The following is a 22,303-nucleotide window of genomic DNA, read 5'->3' on the forward strand; positions in this document are numbered from 1 at the left end:
ATAATACACTTATAACTAGAGAATGACTTATCTACAAATATAGCTTAAAAAACTTAAAAACACGTCCTAATTATCCCACCGATAGCTCTTAACCGGCTCCCAAATGGGCCGATAAATATTATCACCCGATATAGTCTTAATTCGTTCGATAACTTCTATCTGCCTGTTGAAAAATTTGAAATTGCGCTATTCGTCGAATTTCTCTTATCTAGTTGTTTAACTGAGGATTGAAAATCGGCCCTTAATGTTATAGCTACTGTTAACTATATCTCACTGATAACATTGATTCTTTACATGAATATTATTATATCTTTTGCAGTGAGCTGACGTATCTTATTTGGTTAAAGAATGAAAAAGAGATGCCACGTTTACGTTTTAAAGGACCACATTCAGAGAGAATGTGAGAATGTGTTCTGCAATCTGTGAGACCTAAAATTGAGAGGTGTTTGTTTAATCTGCAGTGGCCCCGTTGTCCTGGTTAGAATGCGTAAGTTTTTCCTAGTTAGCCTTAGTGCCTCTTGCGCAGCCTTCTTGTTGAAGGCTTTGATTAGGATTTTCGAATGGGCTAAACCCGTAGTGTTGCTCCAGAGTTTAATGCACTCTTGTGAACATGATGTATCAAGGGTTGATTTAAGAAGACTCCTTGGGACACCACAGAAGGGTTCAGGGCCAAATTGAGTGCGTTTAGCACCAATTCTTGCAAGTTCGTCAGCGTATTTATTGCCTTGGATCCCTGTATGTCTTGGAACCCAAGTGTAACTCTGTTTATTACTCGCCCGAGTATTCAGTATAGTCCGGCAGTTGTCCTTGAGACTAATCTATTTGAGTCTATAGCGGACAGAGCCCCCTGACTATCTGAATGGATATAAGTACACTTGCCGACGCATCATTTGCTTAGGATGGTTTCCGCACATTCTATTATGGGCTATACCTCCGACTGAAAACAGAGGCAAGATTCCCAAGTTGATAGATTTGCCAAATTTGGGGCACTCTTCGAAGATTTCATAGGGTTTAATGGCATTTAATGGCTCCCTTTTTTCCATGTATTGTTTAACCAGTCCTCTCTTGTGGGGAATTCAGTGCTAAAGTTATTGATGAAGTCAAATTTCGGCAACATTGTGTCACTCACAATGTCTAATACAGGACTTCTCAGTAAGGATTGCTCAAACAGCCGCAGCGAGTTTGAGAGCCAGTTCGTCCGCATATGGGTCATTACTCTTTGCATGCTGGCCCTCGCCTCGTTTTGTAGATATAGGTTTAGGGGCGACAGATTCAGCTGTCATTATAGGATTGGAACGATTTAATCGTCAATTTCACCTGTGCCGGTCTTATTACTTTGGCGGGCATACACCAGTCCTTTCTACGAGTTCTATATGGTTTCCTCGCCTTAAGTTCCTCAATTTCAAGGTTGGGCGTTCCGGGGAAATGGGTTGAGACTAGAAGTCCAAAGAGTTCCTTCTCATGGGATGTTTTATGAATTCTTACACCTTGAGTCGGACTCATGACGTCCTAACATAACTTCCTCCATGATGCTCTACGGGCCCTACTGGTTTCTTTATTGTATTCGGTCAAGGCTTTTGTGTAAACTGACCAATTTTTGGTAATTTTAGCCTTGTTGAATAATGTTCGGGTTTTCTTTCTAAAATACTAAAACTTACAAGTTCCAAGGTAAACCAAAAACTTTAGAGTATTACTAATTTGACCTTAATTTATAAGGCTTATGTAGGTTTAACCATTTAGCGAGTGCACGCTCGCTGTTGAAAAAAAATCCTATTTTAAATGTACCAGAGGGAAGGGGATTCCACAAGAGTGATGGGGGACGGGGGATAAAACTAGTGTAGCATAATTTATGGATGGCCCCCGACCAGAATATTATGACCTTATTAATACAATTATTACAGACAATCGTAATACCTCATAATAATGCCTAGAAGTTTCCATTTCAAAAGTTTCCTCAAACATTTGCGGGTTTTATTTACATTTTGACCCTCACCTTCACTACAGACCTCTCGGTTTCTTAAACTTAATTGTTAGCTGATGTTCTGAGAATATGTCGCGTGCCAGTTTATAATTCAATAAATTGTTGGAATTAATGAGTCGTTCATGATCGCTTCGTGTTACGTCGCTCACGGCCCTCATGGTGCTACTAGTAGGAAGTTGGCATGGTCGAGGAAATGTCATCAAATAAATTGGATTTATGTAATACTTAGGTACCTGCCAAACGTTCTTCTAAGTCATCAATTATTTCTAGTATTCGTCCGTACTTACTTTACAAATCCAACTACCACGAAAAAGTTTTTTATTTTTCGGGTTAATATATTAAAGTCACTGACATTCAATAATAATATGGCTATCTATTGGTAACAGAATTTATCCCATACAAACTCACAAACCGTTTTATAATTTATATATTAGTACTTATAGATTTGAGACCACAACAACTTTTTTTTTTTTTTTATGCAAATAGGAGGACAAACGAGCGTACGGGTCACCTGGTGTTAAGTGATCACCGCCGCCCACACTCTCCTGCAACACCAGAGGAATCACAAGAGCGTTGCCGGCCTTTAAGGAAGGTGTACGCGCTTTTCTTGAAGGTACCCATGTCGTATCGTCCCGGAAACACCGCACAAGGAAGCTCATTCCACAGCTTCGTGGTACGAGGAAGAAAGCTCCTTGAAAACCGCACTGTGGAGGACCGCCACACATCCAGATGGTGGGGATGATATCGTAACTTGTGGCGTGTCGTGCGAAGGTGAAATTTGGCGGCAGGAATCAGGTTGAACAGCTCTTCGGAACACTCCCCGTGATAAATGCGGTAGAAGACACACAATGAAGCGACGTCTCTACGCAACGCCAAGTGATCCAGCCGTTCACAGAGTACTGGGTCCCCGACAATTCGAGCTGCTCTGCGTTGCACGCGGTCAAATGGATCGAGCTGATACTGGGGTGCGCCAGACCAGAGATGACAGCAATACTCCATGTGAGGCCGGACCTGCGCTTTGTAGAGCGCTAGAATGTGGGCCGGCTTGAAGTATTGCCGTGCTCTATTTATGACGCCCAGTTTCTTTGAAGCCAGTTTGGCTTTGCCCTCCAGATGGCCACGGAATTGGCAATTGCTCGAGATTTCGAGACCCAGTATTCTGTGAACAACTTCAGAATTATCATTGTATTGACAGTGTTGTCAACGATATTGTAAACATTTTTCATTTTATTTGTTTATCATCAGTGATAACTTTATACCAAGTTTATTTGTAAGGCCGTAAATATAAATTTATAATTATATAATTATAATTTGAATATCACAGAGTAGCGATTCATTCTAATGTATTAAGTAATTTTAAATTTCTTAGGTCTATGCTTAAAATATAAAGAAATAATTTGTTATTCTTCAGATTTTGAAGACATTCACACATATTATATTTACAGGGTAATATTTTTTATGTTTCATAAAATATTATTTAATAATACGTACGAGAAGCGTAAAAGAGTATCCAAAATTCGGAAATTATAAAGAAATCCTTAAGAAAGAACACATCTGAATCACGGTATTATTAGGTACATAAATGAATTTGCTAGAAACTGTCATAACCATAATGTTAACACCAGGAACAGATATAAACTTATAATGGTTACTACTCGGGTAAGTCGAGTTAGTAAGTCTTTTGTGGGGCGTTCCCAAATAATGTTCAAATCAAATGTATTACGAAATTCAAAAGATTGATTAAAAACGTTTGTGTGGTAAATTTATGTGTACGTGTGGTAACTGATAGCACAGATTGGGAATGTAGCGACCGTTGACAGTATGTTGTTCAGTAATAAAATATGTTTACGTTACAGGTATACCCGGGTGATCAATTCGGACTAGAGTGGGTGGACTTTGATCCATCCCGCAGGACTATCATGATTGTGCATGGATTTATGAGTCACAGCAATGCCTCCTGGGTTAACGACATGACTAAAGGATTTTTAAAAATGGTATGACAATTATCATATTAACATTCACGGACGAGTAAAAAAGAAGGACTCCGCGCCGTGATATTAGCAAGTGAAGCACCGTTATGCTAGTGTGTGTGCGGTTACGGGGGATACTAGTTACACAATTTTTCTCCCTTAAATAATCATATATGGCCACAAATACTTCTAAAGTATCGTTTTTACACTTTATCACAACGCACGACGGCATCTTTTAAATATTTTATTGAGACGCAAACTGATCTGTCACAGACGATGACTATTCTTATAATGGCCGCCTATCGGCCTGTAGTAGTGTAAGTGTGTACGTGGGGCTATGTATTTACACGTTAATCGGCTTGTTTTTGTGCTACACTGTTATGTAAGGTGACACGGAGTCCTTATTTTTTTACTAGTCCGTGATTAACATTATAATTTAGTTTTTATACTGTGTCGTCAGCAGTACTTTGTGGGTGTGGCAGTTACTAGATCCATTGTTTCTCCCGGTGTCCACGGTTTGAACTACGCCACGTACCAATGTGTTGGTACCCACTATTATAGGGCTCGCTCGGGTTGTTCTGGTGTTACAAGAGGGCCGCGGTGACGACACACCATCACCACCAGGTGATCCGTATCTAAGCAGGCTTGTGTTTCTCTTTTTATTATGAAAATAAGGGACGAGACGAGCAGGACGTTCAGGTGATAGTAATTGATACGCCCTGCCCATTACAATGCAGTGCCGCTCAGGATTCTTGAAAAACCCCAATAATTCTGAGCGGCACTACAACTGCGCTCGTCACCTTGAGACATTAGATGCTAAGTCTCATTTGCCCAGTAATTTCAGTAGCTACGGCGCCCTTAAGACCGAAACACAGTAATGCTTACACATTACTGCTTCACGGCAGAAATAGCCGCCGTTGTGGTACCCACAATCTAGCCGGCATCCTGTGCAATGCGAGCCTCCCACTGGTAAATAAAGATTATCTGCCATATAAAGAGTACCGCACTAGTAAGAGTTCCTGAAACCGATGTTTTGATAAGACATTATTCTCCGTTTTTATCTTATATATAAAATTCTCGTGTCACAATGTTGGTTACCTTACTCCTCCGAATCGGCTTTACTGATTTTTACCAAATTTTTAATGCATTTTCAGTAGGTCTGAGAATCGGCTACTATCTATTTTTCATCCCCTTTAATGTTAAGGGTTAAATGTTGTTGTTAACCCCAATTTTTTTTTTGAATTTTTTTGGACGTAAGTAATTTTTTGTTTTTATTTTTTTATGATACAGCATTAAAAATACATACAACCCTAAATTTTCAACCCTCTACGATCAACCCCTATTTTTGTATCGCGATTTTTAAATTATTCTGTTCCATCCACAAATCCGCTATAGTGTTGCAAGATGGCAATGGATCAATACTTACAATAATTAAGACATGAATGTAGTACGATTAATTTGGGAGGTCTTAGAATCGGTTGCATCTACTTTTTACACTCCAAAAATTTTTTTATTACTTTATATAGCAATACAACGTTTGCTGGGTCAGCTTGTTACAATTATAATATAACTAGCTGACCCGGCAAACGTTGTTTTGCCATATAAAGTATAATTCACGCGATAGTTTTATAAGTTATAAAATATTGCCTATATTATAAGCCTGTACATCATTTTGTTCTATTGTCAATAGTTTTTGCAGCGCACGCAAAAATGGTCTTCGATTTTACAGCTTGTGTTACAAAATAGCAATTTTATTACGGATCCCTTATTTTGAAAAAAAAAAAATATAGCCTATAGCCTTCCTCGATAAATGGACTACCCAACACTGAAAGAATCATTCAAATCGGACCAGTAGCACCAGAGATTAGCGCGTTCAAACAAACAAACAAACAAACACTGCAGCTTTATAATATTAGTCTAGATTACAACTGTTGACCGGCAAACGGCAAAGCTCATTATATCAATTATTGTTATATGTAACGAAATAATGGTATTGACTGAATTATTTGTATCGCGAATACATATTAGATAGTCTTAAGTCAAAAAAAAAAATTTACAAAAAAACAACCAACTTCAAAAACACTATTTCAAAACAATAGATATAATATGCATTAAAAAGTATAAAAATAATTACGTATTTTTATACAATCTAATTAATTAATATAATTCTATTTACGATTATTGTCATTTATGGTTTCAAAATCGGTTCACCCAGTCGAAAGTTTTGAGGTAACAAACATAAAAAAACAATATCGACGAATTAAGAACCTCCTCCTTTTTTGAAGTTGGATAAAAAGAAATATGTTCCGGATAAGTAATCACCATTATATCATATATACTTAAACCTTCTTCGAAACAGGCCGCATCTTTTTTCGCAGTATAACCGAAGGAATAAACCGGGAGTTCATTTATGAGTATCTATATAATATGTTGCTACAGACGTGTCTACAGACGTTGTCCTGTACACACGTCTTAAATTTGAAAAATCAGTCCAGCCGTTAGGAGGAGTTCACTAACATACACATGAGTAGGAGAATTATATTATATGGACGGAATTGAGAATCTAAACCAATCTCAAATTCACTGAAACAAACAAAAAAATCATCAAAATTGGTCCAGCCGTTTAGGAGGTAGTTTAATTGTGAATCTAAACCATTCCCGAATCCACCTGAAGACACACACCAATCTCAAATTCACCAGAACACACAAAAATATCACCAAAATCGGTCCAGCCGTTTATGAGGTAGTTCAATTGTGAATCTAAACCATCCTCGAATCCCCTTGAACTCACACAAAAAATTTCATCAAAATCGGTCCAGCCGTCTAGGAGGAGTTCAGTGACATACACACGCACACAAGATATATATATATATAAAGATATTAAATTAAAATATAATTCTTCTGTACGTGTGTTGACTGTGAACTCCTCAACGGCTGGACCGATTTGAATGAATTTTTCTGTGTGTGTTCAAGTGGATTCGAGGATGGTTTAGATTTACAATTGAACTACCTCCAAAATGGCTGGACCGATTTTGATGATTTTTTAAATTCTCAATACAGTCCATATATCCTGCGTATGTTAGTGATCTCAAATTTAACACGTGTGTACAGGACTGCGTCTGTTGTATAATAATTGTTCTGATGCATGTTTTCTATTGCGGATCTGAATCGGGTTTGTTTTCAGGAGGACCTGAATATAATAGCTGTGGACTGGAGTAAAGGTGGCAATACTTGGAAGTACTGGAGAGCTGTCGCTAATACGAGGAGAGTGGGCTCTGATACTACTGGGTATGTGGTGTATATGATCACTGTCTGTGAAACTAACTGGTGCCCGCGACATATAGCGTAATCTATACATATAAATAAAATTGGAGTGTCTGTTTGTAATATTGAAATAACTAATACGGTACATACACCAAAATAACATTTTTTACAGTTTTTGTCTGTCTGTCTGTTTGTTCCGGCTAATCTCTGAAATGGCTGGACCTATTTCGACGGGACATTTATTGGCAAATTCAAATTCAAATATTTTTATTCAAAATAGGATTTAAAATCACTTATTGAACGTCAAAAACTACCACCCATCCAAAAGAGACTGCCTCAGACCTGAGAAGAATGGGCGCAAGAAACTCATCGGGCATTTTTTTTAATATAAGATATGGATTACAATGTGATATCGTACAATAAACATTTTTAATTAAAGAGCCTGAGGCTGTACGCTTTATTCCCAGTCCGTGGTGTCATTAAGAAAATCGTTTATGCTATAATAACCTTTCCCACACAAACGTTTTTAACAATTCTTTCAAATTTCGTAGCACATTTGTTTTGTACATTTCAATCATATTGTAGAAGCATATACATCGCCCAACAAAAGACTTACTAACTCGATCCAACCGAGTAGTAGGCATAACAAGTTTATGTTTGTTCCTCGTGTTAACATTATGAATGTCACAGTTTCTAGAAAATTCCTCAATATGCTTATGAACATACAGAACATTATCAAAAATGTATTGAGAAGCAACAGTCAAAATGTTTATTTCTTTAAATTTTTCTCTTAATGATTCTTTAGGACATAGGTTATAAATCGCGCGAATAGCTTTCTTCTGCAGCACAAAGATGGTATCAATATCGGCCGCACTGCCCCATTACAATATTCCATAGGACATATAATAATACTATGAAAATAACTAAAGTATACTAATCTCGCCGTATCTATGTCGGTTAACCGTCTAATTTTCTTAACCGCATATGCTGCAGAACTAAGCCTATTCGCCAATCCTTCAATATGGGGGCCCCACTGCAATTTGGAATCAAGAGTAATGCCAAGAAATACAGCAGATTCTACTGGTTTTACCACCTCTCCATTTAATAAAATATTCACATCTACATTTTTGACATTTGGCGCGGTGAATTTAATATATTTGGTTTTATGACTATTTAACAATAAGTTATTGGCGCTAAACCAGTACACGATGCCAGATAGAGCATTGTTTACTTCGTCATATAAAACTTGGCTTCGTTTCACTTTGAATATAAGTATCATCCGCAAACAATACCACCCTGTGTTTTTTTTCTACAAGGTTAGGTAGATCATTTATATAAATTAGGAACAGGAAGGGTCCAAGAATAGACCCTTGTGGTACCCCCATACTGAGAGGAGTCCCAGGGGAGGTAGCTGATGTAATAAGGAGTAACCTAAGCTACGTTTATTTTAGAAAAAAAAAGTAATGTTGCATGGTCTAAGAAACAGTCTACTCTATCTAATAATTTATATGGCAAAACAACGTTTGTCGGGTCAGCTAGTAATTTATATTACTATTGTCAAATTGGATAAGCCTGCCTCTAAGCGTCAACGTTGACATAGAGAGAGAAAGGCGAAGTTTAGATGTTAGATCGAATATGATTATAAGAAGATTTAAGCAGTGTAGTAAAAATGTTACAAATGTTCTGTTTACCTCATACTGTCAGACTTTTATTAAAGCTACTCCTGCTTCTTTCTTTAAATCTACGTAACGGATTTAAAGAATTTTGATGCGGTTTTCAATAGAAGATGTAGTGTTAGTAGGCCCCCCACGAGATCGTCCGGAACAGGTTGAATGAGGGTAGTGCAGGACCGACCGTCATGGCGATCTTTGGGGGAGGTAATTTGTCCAGTTGTGGACGTCTTCCAGCTGAATGCTAATAATGATGATAGTAGAGAAACACTGATCATTTTAGAGTTTTCTAATGTGATGTCGTAAATGAACATGTACGAGATAGATCTATAGTATTGTACAACATTATTGTTTGACGAAAGAATGCGTGATGGTGTATATATGTATAGACATAGAGATAATCCTCTTAGGGATAATCCACAATAACCATTTTTTAACCTTCACTATTTATGGGAAATAATGACTTATTTACGAAGCAAATTTAAGGAATACAGCATTAATCCTTATAAAATTAAGTATACATCGTGCATTTTATATAGATCAAGATGGCTTTTTACAGTATTTAATTTAAATGAATATTTTCGAAGATATTAAAGATTTAAAGTATATATAAAGTTCAGTACGAGTATTTAGCATTGCTGTATTGAAACGTCTAGGAATTGCGATTGACATGACTTACCACATTATCGAGGCATGCGTTGAATTTTGTGGTACGAAGTACGTAGCTGTAGTCATGCGCAAGGAAGATAACTGAAGCGGACGCGCGCCGGTATATTTACGGATTAAACTTATTAGCGGGCTACAATTTATTACGAGTGTAGCAACCGTGATTCCAGAAGTAGGACGTCCAATGTACATCTGGGTGATTCTTAGGTTATATGTTATTACGGGCTACTATCCGCAACTCGACGACTATGGCGCGCCTATTTTGCGTGGTGAGGTGGGTAATCTAGCCATCCCAGCTCCTCAAGGTAGTTAATCAAACCTCTGATGTCGCCCATGACCTCGTGGAGAGTCTCGGTGACCCCAGGTGTTTGGCCCGGTAAGTGGCCACACTCCTACACTACAGAATGATGTGTGCGGCCGTCTCTTCTGACTCCATGCAGGCTCTGCACAGCGGGCTGTCGGTGACACCTATACTAAACAGATGTATGTTAAAAGGGCCGTGACCCGTTATTGCATGGGTTAATTTACGTAATCTTTGGCGTGGGAGTTTAAGTAGCTTGCGAGAAAGCCTGAAGTATATATGCAGTATGGCCTCATTTGTTCGTTGGGTGATTCTTATCAACCAAATAATTCTTCATAGAATCTTCTATTCCAAGAAAGTGACATAGATCTTTTGATATTATATTTGCCAATTAATGTTCTTATAGCTGGAATTTCTTTCAGGTTTATGCGCCAGTTGATATCTGCAACCGGAGCAAATATAAAGGACTTCCATTTTGTGGGACACAGTTTGGGCGCTCATATTGCCGCCTACGTGTCATACCATTTAGGTCGAGTGGCCAGAGTTACAGGTAAATATTTGGCTGACACAGTTTCTCTGTTAATTTATTGCCTCAAATATACTGTTCATGTAAACTAATCGTGGCAAAAATGAACTTTTTGCTGAGACCTGTTTAAAGCAAAATGAAAAATATATACAAACAAAGAACTTGCATTTTAATTTAAATTTAATTTTGTCTTTCGAATATGTTACCCCATCAGGCATATGTCACTCCACGCTTTAGGTACGAAATTATTAATATATAATGGCTCCTCATATATAATAAACTACCAGCATCATTAGCGGACCAAAACTTAAATATTAACTCTTTTAAAAATAAAATTAAGGAATTTTTAATGACGAAGAAATATTATTCAGTTAAAGAATATTTAACAGACATGAATGTATAGTCATTAGAATCAGTTAATTCAGATATTTCAAAGTTTTATTTTTCACATTTTTATAATATTGTGGTGGATAGACTTTTATGAATAATTTGGTTTTTATGTTGTATGTTTTTCACGGTAAACTTAGAGTAAGAATTGTAAAATATTATTTTTGCATGCCTACCCGGCAGATTGTTAGCACCTATGATTATAATGTAACACCAATGTACCCACTCAATCTATGCAATTAAATGACTTGATTTGATTTGATAATCTCTGAACTCTCAATAGAGGTACTCGAACCCATGTGCTCTGTCTGCATAGATCCGTGTCACCTTTATTTATATGAGAGGGGGAAATAAGTACGAATTTCACGTGATGGGGAGTGGTGAGCCAACCACTCATAGACATCCGCAACACCTGGCGTCAAGAGATGCGCTGCCCGCTTTTAAGGTTATGTTTTTTTTGAAGTTCCATGAATTGTATTTGTTCGAGAAAACAGCAGCCGGTAATTGATACCACAAAGTGAAAACACATTGGTGGTGGACGAGAATCGAACCGGGCCTCAGTATTGACTGAGTGTCACCATTGGGTGACATTCACCACCAGCCATTGTACCGACACTGTCAGCTCGTCATTTTTACTTCATATAATTCGTTCACAGGATTGGACCCAGCACAGCCATGTTTTAACAACTCTACCAGCGTCGAGCGACTGGACAAAACTGATGCGGATTTTGTTGACATAATACATACTAATGGGAGACTTCTCGAGAAAATTGGCTTTGGCTTGCCCGATCCTGTTGGTAAGTAGATATTACAACTATATTACCTTAACGTTGAATTGGACTGTGACAGCTGTGAGAACGTCGGAAAAAATTGAGGCTGACAGGTTCCCTCCATTTTGAGCAATGCTCGCACATTAACACGAAGTGTGAGTGTAAGACGTAGCTTGTTAAGTACGCTAAAGCAATAAATCTGGTCTGTTTTCTTTGGTTGTCTAGCAGCAAGAGGCTCTTTCTAGACGTATAAAGTATCTAAGAAACTTTTCACCATTCAATGCTCAGCTCAAGATCTCGCCAATTTTATTCTCAGAGTTCCGTACACGTTCCGTTGAAATACCTTCGTTTATGGCACTCTTACCTCATTAGCCTTGTAACTTATTATAAAGTATCTATTATAATAGTACACGTACGGAAGTCTCACTCCGCAAAATCAATTCAAGAAATAGGGACTCTTGTGGTCATACAATATTGTGGTAATTCAGATCGCACAGCGCTACTAACCTACATTGATTTTATTTCCTTAGTTGCCTCTCTTTCTATCGCGTGACTCTTACCTCTTCTGAAGACATTAGGGTTGACTTCTTTACCTAATACTATAGTATACCTAGTATAAGTTCACTCATAAAAATAGCTCAGATTTTTCTACAATATAAATAGGTATATCATCGATATTTTAAATCAATATTCTTCCGTTGTCAAACCAACTTTAGTTGCAGATAGTATGCGTTGGAAGACCACGACAAAGTCAAACGTAGTATATAGGAAATATATAGCTGCCTTGAATGTTAATTTCATTATAATAATTACATATAAATTAGATTGCTTCAGCGTCTTTAGGAAGCTCAAAAAAATTCAATAATTATCAGAATGACCTTTAATATGGTTTGCTTTATTTATGATTCTCAACTTTTAAAATATCGGTCGGATCTGTGAAGTAAGTGACAACAAAGTGCTCGTGTGTGCGTCACTGCTCGCTTCCCAAAGTCCCTACTGGCTGGGCTACTCTGTAGAGGCCGCCGCACGTACTTACGATTTTGATACCTACACGGGGAGTGAGACAGGCCTGCTGATTACCATAGACTTACAATATACTAGCTTATAGATTAACTAAACGTCCGAGAGTGAAGAATATCTCTAACGGAGATACAGCAAAAGTAAGGTAATCTATTGTTACTATAGCAGGTTTTGACTGAGAAGTCCTAAACAGTCAGCCGCTCTTGCAATTAGTTTCTAAGTATTTTTAATCAAAATTGGTCACGCATTTCTTTACCTAGTGTAAGGAAATGCGTTTATTCTTAGTCTATGCTTATTATTTATTGTAGCTTACAGTCTGTTCATCTGCCTAGGTCTCATAAAAAAGTAATATTTGACAGCTGTTAATTGTCAGTGTGCATATTACTATTGTCGCTATAACAATCCATATAAATAAAATGATAGAGTTTTTCATATTATGTGCGCCTAAACCTGAAATTGATAGATTTCATTAAAGCTTTCTAAATTTTATACCTTAGACACTTGGCCCTTATCTAAAAATTCATTTGCGATATCTTAATTTAATATATCAACTATTTAGTAAATAATAAAAACCTTTACACAATACACGTAATGTTGAAAATTAATATTGGATATTTGAATTACTTAGTGAAAATCACAATCATCCCCCCCGTCTTGAAAAAACCTCAACCTGGGACGAACGATCGCAATTAGGTAGTCTTGATTCCTTTACAATATTATTTAAGAACTACATAAAGTTGTATCTTGTTCGATAGTACGAAACTCTTTTTTATCAGAGCTGTTCATAGCACGATCAGATGGTCCTTTGTTCAGCGCCTTCATCTATAATACGAGCTTCAACTATAGGAGCGTCAACAAGATCTAAGTTGCATTGCATTATCAAACACACGTCGTCTTAAAAGCTAAGGACAATATCTCATTTGTCTGTAAATACATTAGCACCCACCCAAACCCTTTAAAACGAAACAAAACAGATTTGCAATAGGTGTGTTGGCAATATAACCCGTGTGCATTATAACACGCGCGCGTTAATATTTAGATACGCTGCCATTTTTGTGAAGTTGCACTGACGTCAGATACACTTTAAAATTCACCAATCAAAAGTACCATTTGTATACTAACAGTGCATAATAACTATGCAGTCTGACTGAAAACTGGTGCACTTAAAGATGGATATAAATAGGTTTTTATGATAATTACATTTATTAAAGGTATTAACTATTACACTTATTATATTACTATGATTATTGATTATAACGATAAAAACGCCGATCTTAAATTGCATGGTTCTCTCCATGCTGCAACGGCCGGTGTTTCTGCCTTGGACAAACACTGCCCACAGCTATAGTCAGTAGAGGCATTCGGTAATACCATTTCGACTAAAAGCGACTAGAAAGCGAAAGCTCTAAGATTATCAGATTCGTATTCCGTATGTCGATTAAACTAGTGGCGCCATATTGTCTGTGATCAAACAATCAAACATTAAAATAGATAATGCGAAATTGAAGATTTGACCATTTATTTCGGAGATGAATATGTTCGCTTGGGTGATATTAAAAGTTCGATTTTTCATGGAAGAGGACAAACGAGCGTACCGGGTCACCTAATGTTAAGTGATCACAGCTACCAACGTTCTCCTGTAGCACTAAAGGAACCACTAGAGCCTTTTAGAAAGATGCACGCACAAGGTAGCTCTTCCCACAGTTTAGTTTTACATGGAAGAAAGTTCCTTGAACACCGCACTGTGGAGGAACGCCATACAACCAGATGGTGGGGATGGTATCCTAATATGTGGCGTGTCATGCGAAGATAGAATTCAGTGGTAGGAATCGGTGCAAACACTCACCGTGATACTGCGGTAGAAGACTTGTTCCCCATTATTCGTTGCATGTGGATTTACACGAGGTATTGAGGAAAGAGATTTTTTTTTAATAAGGCATACAAATTTTCAGGTGACGCAGACTTCTATCCCAACGGAGGCATGCAGCAGCCTGGTTGTGTCAACGATACCACATCCATTTGGGCTAAATTATTCCCAACTACTACTAATAGTAAGTCAAAAATGAAATTGACTAAATAATTAAAATATTTACACTTTATTGCGTCACTATTTCTGCCGCCAATTCGTTTTAATTCGGCTTGTTTTCATACAAATAATGATTGCGATAGCCGGATAATGGGTGACCAATTTTTATTTGTCAATGTATGTAGCTGTGCCAAAGAATATATAATTGCTAATGGTTAAATATTCAAATGCTAAGGAGCTGATTCCAAGAATGACTCCTTACGACTTGTAAATCGATATTGGTTACAGTACCAGTAGATTTGCTTTCCTTTTCTATCTTGCTGTATCTTCGTTTGAGCTGTTTCACTTCCTCTTTCGTTCCACAGCTGGCTTTTGCTGTCATCGTGACCAATATTAAATGAGAATATGAGGTAGTTTTTTACACCATTACGCCTTAACTATTACACGGTCACTTCCTCTCTAGACCTTGCTGTAACGTGAAGCCCCCCTCCCGTTCCCTTGTCACCCCTCGCGCTCGTCCTGTTGCGTCAGTACTGTTTGCAGTGACGTTACCGTTAGAGTACGTATCGTGATATTTTCGTGCTATCTTTTTTTTTTATGGAATAGGAGGACAAACGAGCGTAGGGGTCACCTGATGTTAAGTGATCACCGTCGCCCTTAATCTCTTGCAACACCAGAGGAATCACAGGAGCGTTGCCGGCCTTTAAGGAAGGTGTACGCGCTTTTTTTGAAGGTACCCATGTCGTATCGTCCCGGAAACACCACACAAGGAAGCTCATTCCACAGCTTTGTAGTACGTGGAAGAAAGCTCCTTGAAAGCCGCACTGTGGAAGACCGCCACACATCCAGATGGTGGGGATGATACCCTAACTTGTGGCGTGTCGTGCGAAGGAATTTGGCGGCAGGAATCACGTTAAATAGCTCGTCGGAATAAATAAATCGTGATAAAAAATATAAAAATAAATCGTGATAAATGCGGTAGAAGACACACAATGAAGCGACGTCTCTACGCAACGCCAAGTGATCCAGCCGGGAACAGAGCATTGGGTCCCCGACAAATCGAGCTGCTCTCCGTTGCACGCGGTCAAAGAAAAAAGAATCGAGCTGATACTGGGGTGCAGCAGACCAGAGATGACAGCAATACTCCATGTGTGGCCGGACCTGCGCTTTGTAGAGCGCTAGAATGTGGGCCGGCTTGAAGTATTGCCGTGCTCTATTAATGACGCCCAGCTTCTGCGAAGCCAATTTGGCTTTGCCCTCCAGATGGCCAGCCCAGTATTCCGATACTAGGCGAGGCTTTAAGGGAAGTTTTGTGATACGACAAATGGGGTTTTTTTAGTGGGAAACGCGCAAACTTGAGTCTTCTGGGGGTTAAATTGGACAAGGTTCAATTTATCATCACCAGTGCTGTCGTCTGCATAGCAATGTATGTTAGAGGTGTCCTTTATGAACTGCTTTGTGTTTGAAGCTTTAATTGTTACGTTTTAACTTTTGTTGTTAATAGTTCTGTTAACACTATAATAGTACTGCCAGAGAAATAAATACTTATTTTTACTTAATCCAGATTATTTCATTGATTTTTCATCATTATAATAATAATAATTAGCATCACAACACCTTTACATCAATCTTTAATAATAATATCCTAGTGATGCTTGTTACACACCGTAACTAAGTGTCGATGACGTCATCATGGAATTCAGGTCAATTTTTTCCAGAAAATTTTAGCAGTGGTGTCATTAAGTTGTATAATGCACCAGTTAATGACACTTACCATATCATTACAAACATTTTGACTGTTGCTTCTCAATATATTTATGATAATGATCTGTATGTTCATAAGCACATTGAGGAATTTTCTACAAACTGTGCCATTCATAATTTTAACACGAGGAACAAACATAAACTTTTTATGCCTACTACGCGGTATGGTAGAGTTAGTAAGTCTTTTGTTGGCCGATGTATATGCATCTACAATATGATCCCAGAAAATGTACAAAACAAATGTGTTACGAAATTTAAAAGAATTGTTAAAAAACGTTTGTGTGGGAAATGTTACTATGGCATTAACGATTTTCTTAATGACACCACAGACTGGGAATGGAGCGAACACCCTCAGGCTCTTTAATTATAAATTGATATTGTACGATATCACATTGTAATCCATATTTTTATATAAAAAAAGCCCGCTGAGTTTCTTGCGCCCATTCTTCTCAGGTCTGAGGCAGTCTTTTTTGAATGGGTGGTAGTTTTTGACGTTCAATAAGTGATTTTGAATCCTATTTTGAATAAAAATATTTGAATTGGAATTAAACACTCGGATTGCTTTTCTAAATTGATTGGTTGTATGAATATTTATTCAGAACTTCAGCAAGCAATCTGCAGCCATGGCCGAGCGTATCTCCTGTTTACGGAGTCCCTGCTGAATGAGAATTGCAGATTCAGAGGTTACAGGTGGAACTTAACTTACGAAGGGTAAGGATTAATTAATAGCCGGAGGATAGGTTCTCCGTCTCTCGACTTTACTTTACGCACTGCGTGAGCGAACACAAAAGATGGCTTTTGTCATTCAGAGACCACTTGGAAAATAAGTAAAAAAGGCATAAAAGGCATTTATTTCCTCAAAATTGATTCCTTTACAATTATTTTTGATGTCATTTCTAATATAAGAAACAAATAGCGCTCTGAGAGAGAAGATGTGGCGCAAGAAACTCTCCCAATATTCTTTTTCTGCGCTGTTTTTAATAAAGTATACAATATTGTATTGTCATTGCTATTGCTATAAAATATTCATAATCAAGTCCCAGGCTGTCCGATCACTTAGATATTCAGCTGTGGAGTAGTAGGATTAACGACGGAGCCATTTTCTAATAAAACATTTGAATTTATTTATAGATAATGCCTGAACAGTGGCTGGTACTTTATTACAGTGTCTCTGTCAGTCTCTGAGAGAAAAAACGGCACAAGAAACTCTCCCAAAATTACAATTTTAAAAATTAGAGTAATAATATTTTTAATGTCCATCGCATGAACTGTGATTTGCTTATTATTTAGTGTGAACGCGAGCCTGGTGGCGGCTTGCGATCTACAAGGATCCTGCGCTGAAATGGGAATCAATGCAGTTGGAGCGAACCACACGAAACAGGCTAAAGGCGCTTACTTTGTGCTGACGACGGAGAAGGAGCCGTACTGTCGTAAGTGTTCATGAACAAAATGCCACTTCCAAAGTTTTATTATCAGCCACGAACGAGTAAAAAAGAAGGACTCCGCGCCGTGACATTAGCAAGTGAAGCACCGTTACGGGGAATACTAGTTACACAATTTTTTCTCCCTTCAATAATCATAATATATGGCCACAAATACTGATTAAGTATCGTTTTTACACTTTTTCACAACGCACGACGGCATTTTTAAAATATTTTATTGAGACGCAAACTGATCTGTCACAGACGATGACAATTCTCATAATGGCCACCATCGGCCTGTAGTAGTGTAACTGTGTACATACGTTAATCGGCTTGTTTTGGTGATACACTGTTATGTAAGGTGACACGGAGTCCTTATTTTTTACTAGTCCGTGTTATCAGCATCAATCGTGTATAGACTTCACAAACGACACTTCACAGTTCAATAAAACTCGGTTTTACGACGAGTTCAAACGCCACTCTCTGTCTCGATTAAACACAAAGCGATTTCAACAATACCTTTTGAGCGTGTTGACGTAAACTTGAGGTTACATGCCATAAACAATAGAATGTATGAAAAACCTGTCAAAACTGACATCAATATTGAACGTCCAAAATGCGACGGTCAGTATTTAAACGCGTTTAGCCTATAATTTATAGTTTGTGTTGCTGAAATCAGAATTGAATCGGTAATAGTTATAGTTATTTATGAATTTACTTGATATCACTAAAACGTCAAACTTAACAACTTTTCCTACCAAAACAATCGTCAGACACTCGGTAATAGACTATTAGATTAAGGGCTCTTTCAAATAATTTGCTGCGGGCCCCGCGCTTGTTTAATCCGGCACTGGTAAGACCCCTTCTTATTGACGCTAACGTCGAAAGGTGCTGCTAATTCAGCCGTAGATTGTGTATCATCAGCTTCCACCAGACCAAAGACTTCGGACCACTGCGAGGTTCATCTTTCAGGTCGAAATTTCGAGAACGGAACCGAGAAAACGAATAACAGGTGGTGCGTTGGTTTGTAGTGTTAGCTCCGTAAACGTCAAACGTGCCGCTTGTGCCGCGTTGCTGCCACGACGGTACTCATATTCCATAACGACTCGAATTTTTAACGTATCCATGATGACGAAAAAGATTGAAATGCGATGAAAATGTAACACTAATCAATAAACAAATGACTACTTTTGGAAAAAGAATTGTAATGTATGTAACGAGTGTTGTAATGAAAACGGTTGATATAATGTTGTACTGAATTTCATTACAACACTCGTTGGGATGATGTAATGGTTACTAGGACTGGGTGTTTTAATGTTAACAATAAGCTAACTGTTTTAGAATCTTTAATAGAGGATTTAAAGCATGGGTGAAGATAAACTCGTTTACAGTCGTAAGCTTAGTTCAAAGTGTTAAACAATACCAATTCAGAACTTGATATATTCGGTAGTGTGCTGGTCAGGTTTAAAGAACGTGTTGTTAAACACTTAGCCGGTACTCAATCTGCATTTGTTAAATAAGTTGTAATTTCCTTTTTTTTTCGTCTCCATTATTTTAATTAATATGTTAAATTTATAATTTGTACTTTCATTTTTTATTTTGTTTTTATTGTAGCGATAGTATTAGTTCTATTTTTGCAAATGTAATTAGGGAGTTATTTTTGTAATTTTTATGTTCACGTATAATATAAGTATAAGATATATATATAAGACTAAGAAAGTTGTGTTGTATATGATGTGGTGTGGTTTAATTAATATATAAATACTGTTACGGTTATGAGGTCAATGGCACATTTCGTCTCATGATATAAATTGTAAAAAAATTAATGCAGCTGTTTCATTCTTCTTAGGCTTGGAGAATTTCTTTTATGAATAGAAGTTGGATTCGAACTTTGAAGATTAATGAATTATTATTAATTCAAGACGACATCTACAAGAGCGACATCTCAAGTCAATATTCCTAATATGCAAATATTGGGGTTGAGCAGGTTATCAACTGTAAAGTAGATCCTGTAGATGAATGAAGCCACAACCTGAGAGTTGAACAAAGCATGCAAGATTTTATGACGATACGTCACTCGAACGGTTAGCTCAGTTGGTTAGAGCGCTGGCACGGAACGCCGGAGGTCGTGGGTTCGAGTCCCGCATCGTTCATAAAATTTTGTTTTTCAAATTTTATTTGTGTAGTAATTCAAGAGTAAAATTGTACGATATGTCAACCTTTTTATATATTCAGGTTGGGGAAGTCCTGAAAAACCAGGTTAATATATATCAAGTATGATGGGGCATCAGAAAACCTTGACTGTACTTATAGTAATTCTTACGTGTTTATTTTGCCAGTCATAAAAATTCCATCCTATCCCTAATTAATAGGAGTTAAATTATGAAATTGCCGTTTTACTGTAATAGATACTTCCAATTAACATACAACCTTCATGGTCTTGAGTGAAACTTTTTCTCATGGTAACTATATTGCATTAAATCTATACAGAATTTGAGGAATATTGGATTGAATTGTGATATGCGATGAAAAGTGGATTCTTTACAATAATCGTAAGCGAAAAATGTAATGGCTTACCCCAGGTCAAATGCCGCAACATTGTGTTAAAGCAAAGCTTACTAATAAAAAGGTAGGTAATGGTAACTGTTTGGTGGTAATAAATAACAGCAGAACGTCTTGCCAGTCTTCTTACCTTGTATATGGTATGGGGGCTCCTGTTTCCGCAATTTAACCACTAGTATGGGTCCATTTTGCGTGCAGTATTGGCCAGTTACTCCAACCAGCCTAGCTCCTTCCAGAAGTTCAGAACATTCGTGGGGTGTTCGCAGACTTCCTGGAGCGACCATCGTATTGGTTAAGGTTTTTGCCCGTTGGTTGGCCACCCCCGCACATTCCAGGATTACGTGAGGGACCATTTCGTCCTTGGCTAGACAGCCTCTGCACTTAGGACTGTCCGTTACGCCGATTGTGAAACGGTGCTTGTTTAGTGATGTGTGACCCGTTAGGTTGCCCACCATTATACGGATGTCATGTCTGTTGAGGCTGATAAGTCTACGTGTCAGTTTGGGCGACAGTGCAGGTATCGCTTCTTTCGACTGTCATTGAGACATTCATCCATCGGGTGTTGTGTAGGTTGTTACTGAGAGAGCGTATCCATGAGCGCATTTGGCTGAAGGTCAGTGGCAGAAGTGGCAATGGACCAGCCACTTGGGTTGCCGATGCCCACCTTGCAACTTAATCCACTGCATCATTACCCAACGAACCGCTATGTCCCTTAATCCAATGCAGAGTTACCCTTTTTACCTTATACATACCACATAGATGGGCGGCAGTCATCGTAAGCAAGGCAATGATATGCAATAAGTCTGGATTTAAAGTAGGCCTTTGATCGAATACGACACCGGGTACTTCTCGAAATTCTTCATTCGGGTGTCCCGAGATCTTTGCACATCCTCCAGTTTCCTCATAAGATGCAAGTTCTTGGCAGCAATGCTGCTAGTAATGAATAATATTTATACTTATGGTCCGTGAACGCTGGCATTGCCCAGGGTTGTTAACTATCTCCTAACTATTCAAGTTGGCCTTCAACATGCAGTGGTATAATGACTATAGTTCTCGAAAGTATGCTTTCACTGGTCATGCAGGAATTACTCGGGAAATGAGTAGCTAGTGAAATTACTGGGCAAATGAGACTTAACATCGTATGTCTCAAGGTGACGAGCGCAATTTTAGCGACGCTCAGAATTTTTGGGGCTTTTAAAGAATCCTGAGTGGCACTGCATTGTAATGGGCAGGGCGCATCAATTACCATCAGCTGGACGTACTGTTCGTCTCATCCCTTATTTTCATAATGCCAAATGGGATAATGAACTTTATGCAGTTTAACCCCAAAAAGATACAATTTTTCATGAGACATCAAAAACCATCGACAACATTTCGTTGTTTCGCTTAGTGTCGAAATTCTGCGCTTAGAAATGTGAAGCGATTGACAATTCCACGGAAATCTAAACAGCACGATATAAATAGAGATATATATATATATATATATATATATATATATATATATGTCGGAGAAACACTTTTCTCAACGACATCATCTATAGTGGTTGAGGACTTGGTGGGCGTCATGAGGGTAAAGTGCGAGCACAAAACACGATGATTATAGTTTTCACAATATTTAATTTAGTTTTAGCACGTTTAAATCACAGTTACACATTCAAGCCGATAATTAATAATCAGAAAGAGAAATTATAACTGTTAAGACCGAGCAGTGAGTTCAAAGCGCCACTCTTTAACACCACTAACGAACCAACTTCAAGGACCCAACTCGATCCGTCTTCACTCCACGACTGAACCCGTAACAACTGTCAAACTGCCTTATATAAAGATGGCGCCTCGACCTCACTCAAGCCACGTGCTCTGCTCTGATTGGTCGTTACTTAAATTACGATAATAATGTTATTTAGTCTAGGAAAAATGTAACTTATAAAGTAAGATCAAATTAAAAGTTATTAGAAGCTTTTACAATTTCAATAAA

At 37.9% G+C, this 22,303-nt stretch overlaps 1 protein-coding gene across 3 annotated transcripts in view; it reads left to right on the forward strand.

The window, feature by feature from the left end:
* Nucleotides 1-22,303, forward strand: part of LOC126965972 (pancreatic triacylglycerol lipase-like) — a 38,401-nt gene that overhangs the window by 13,332 nt on the left and 2,766 nt on the right. The window contains exons 1-8 of one of the 3 annotated variants that reach the window (XM_050809820.1): nt 348-487; nt 3,838-3,975; nt 7,136-7,239; nt 10,275-10,402; nt 11,422-11,562; nt 14,508-14,606; nt 16,945-17,056; nt 17,636-17,775. In XM_050809820.1, coding sequence (XP_050665777.1) covers nt 3,901-3,975; nt 7,136-7,239; nt 10,275-10,402; nt 11,422-11,562; nt 14,508-14,606; nt 16,945-17,056; nt 17,636-17,775 — 799 coding nt within the window. In that variant the 5' untranslated portion in view covers nt 348-487; nt 3,838-3,900. Of the gene's footprint in view, nt 1-347; nt 488-3,837; nt 3,976-7,135; nt 7,240-10,274; nt 10,403-11,421; nt 11,563-14,507; nt 14,607-16,944; nt 17,057-17,635; nt 17,776-22,303 lie in introns of those variants that run through there. The other 2 variants (XM_050809819.1, XM_050809822.1) reach the window with 2 other exon arrangements.

This window comes from Leptidea sinapis, chromosome 9, assembly GCF_905404315.1.
Source record: "Leptidea sinapis chromosome 9, ilLepSina1.1, whole genome shotgun sequence".
Taxonomy (NCBI): domain Eukaryota; kingdom Metazoa; phylum Arthropoda; class Insecta; order Lepidoptera; family Pieridae; genus Leptidea; species Leptidea sinapis.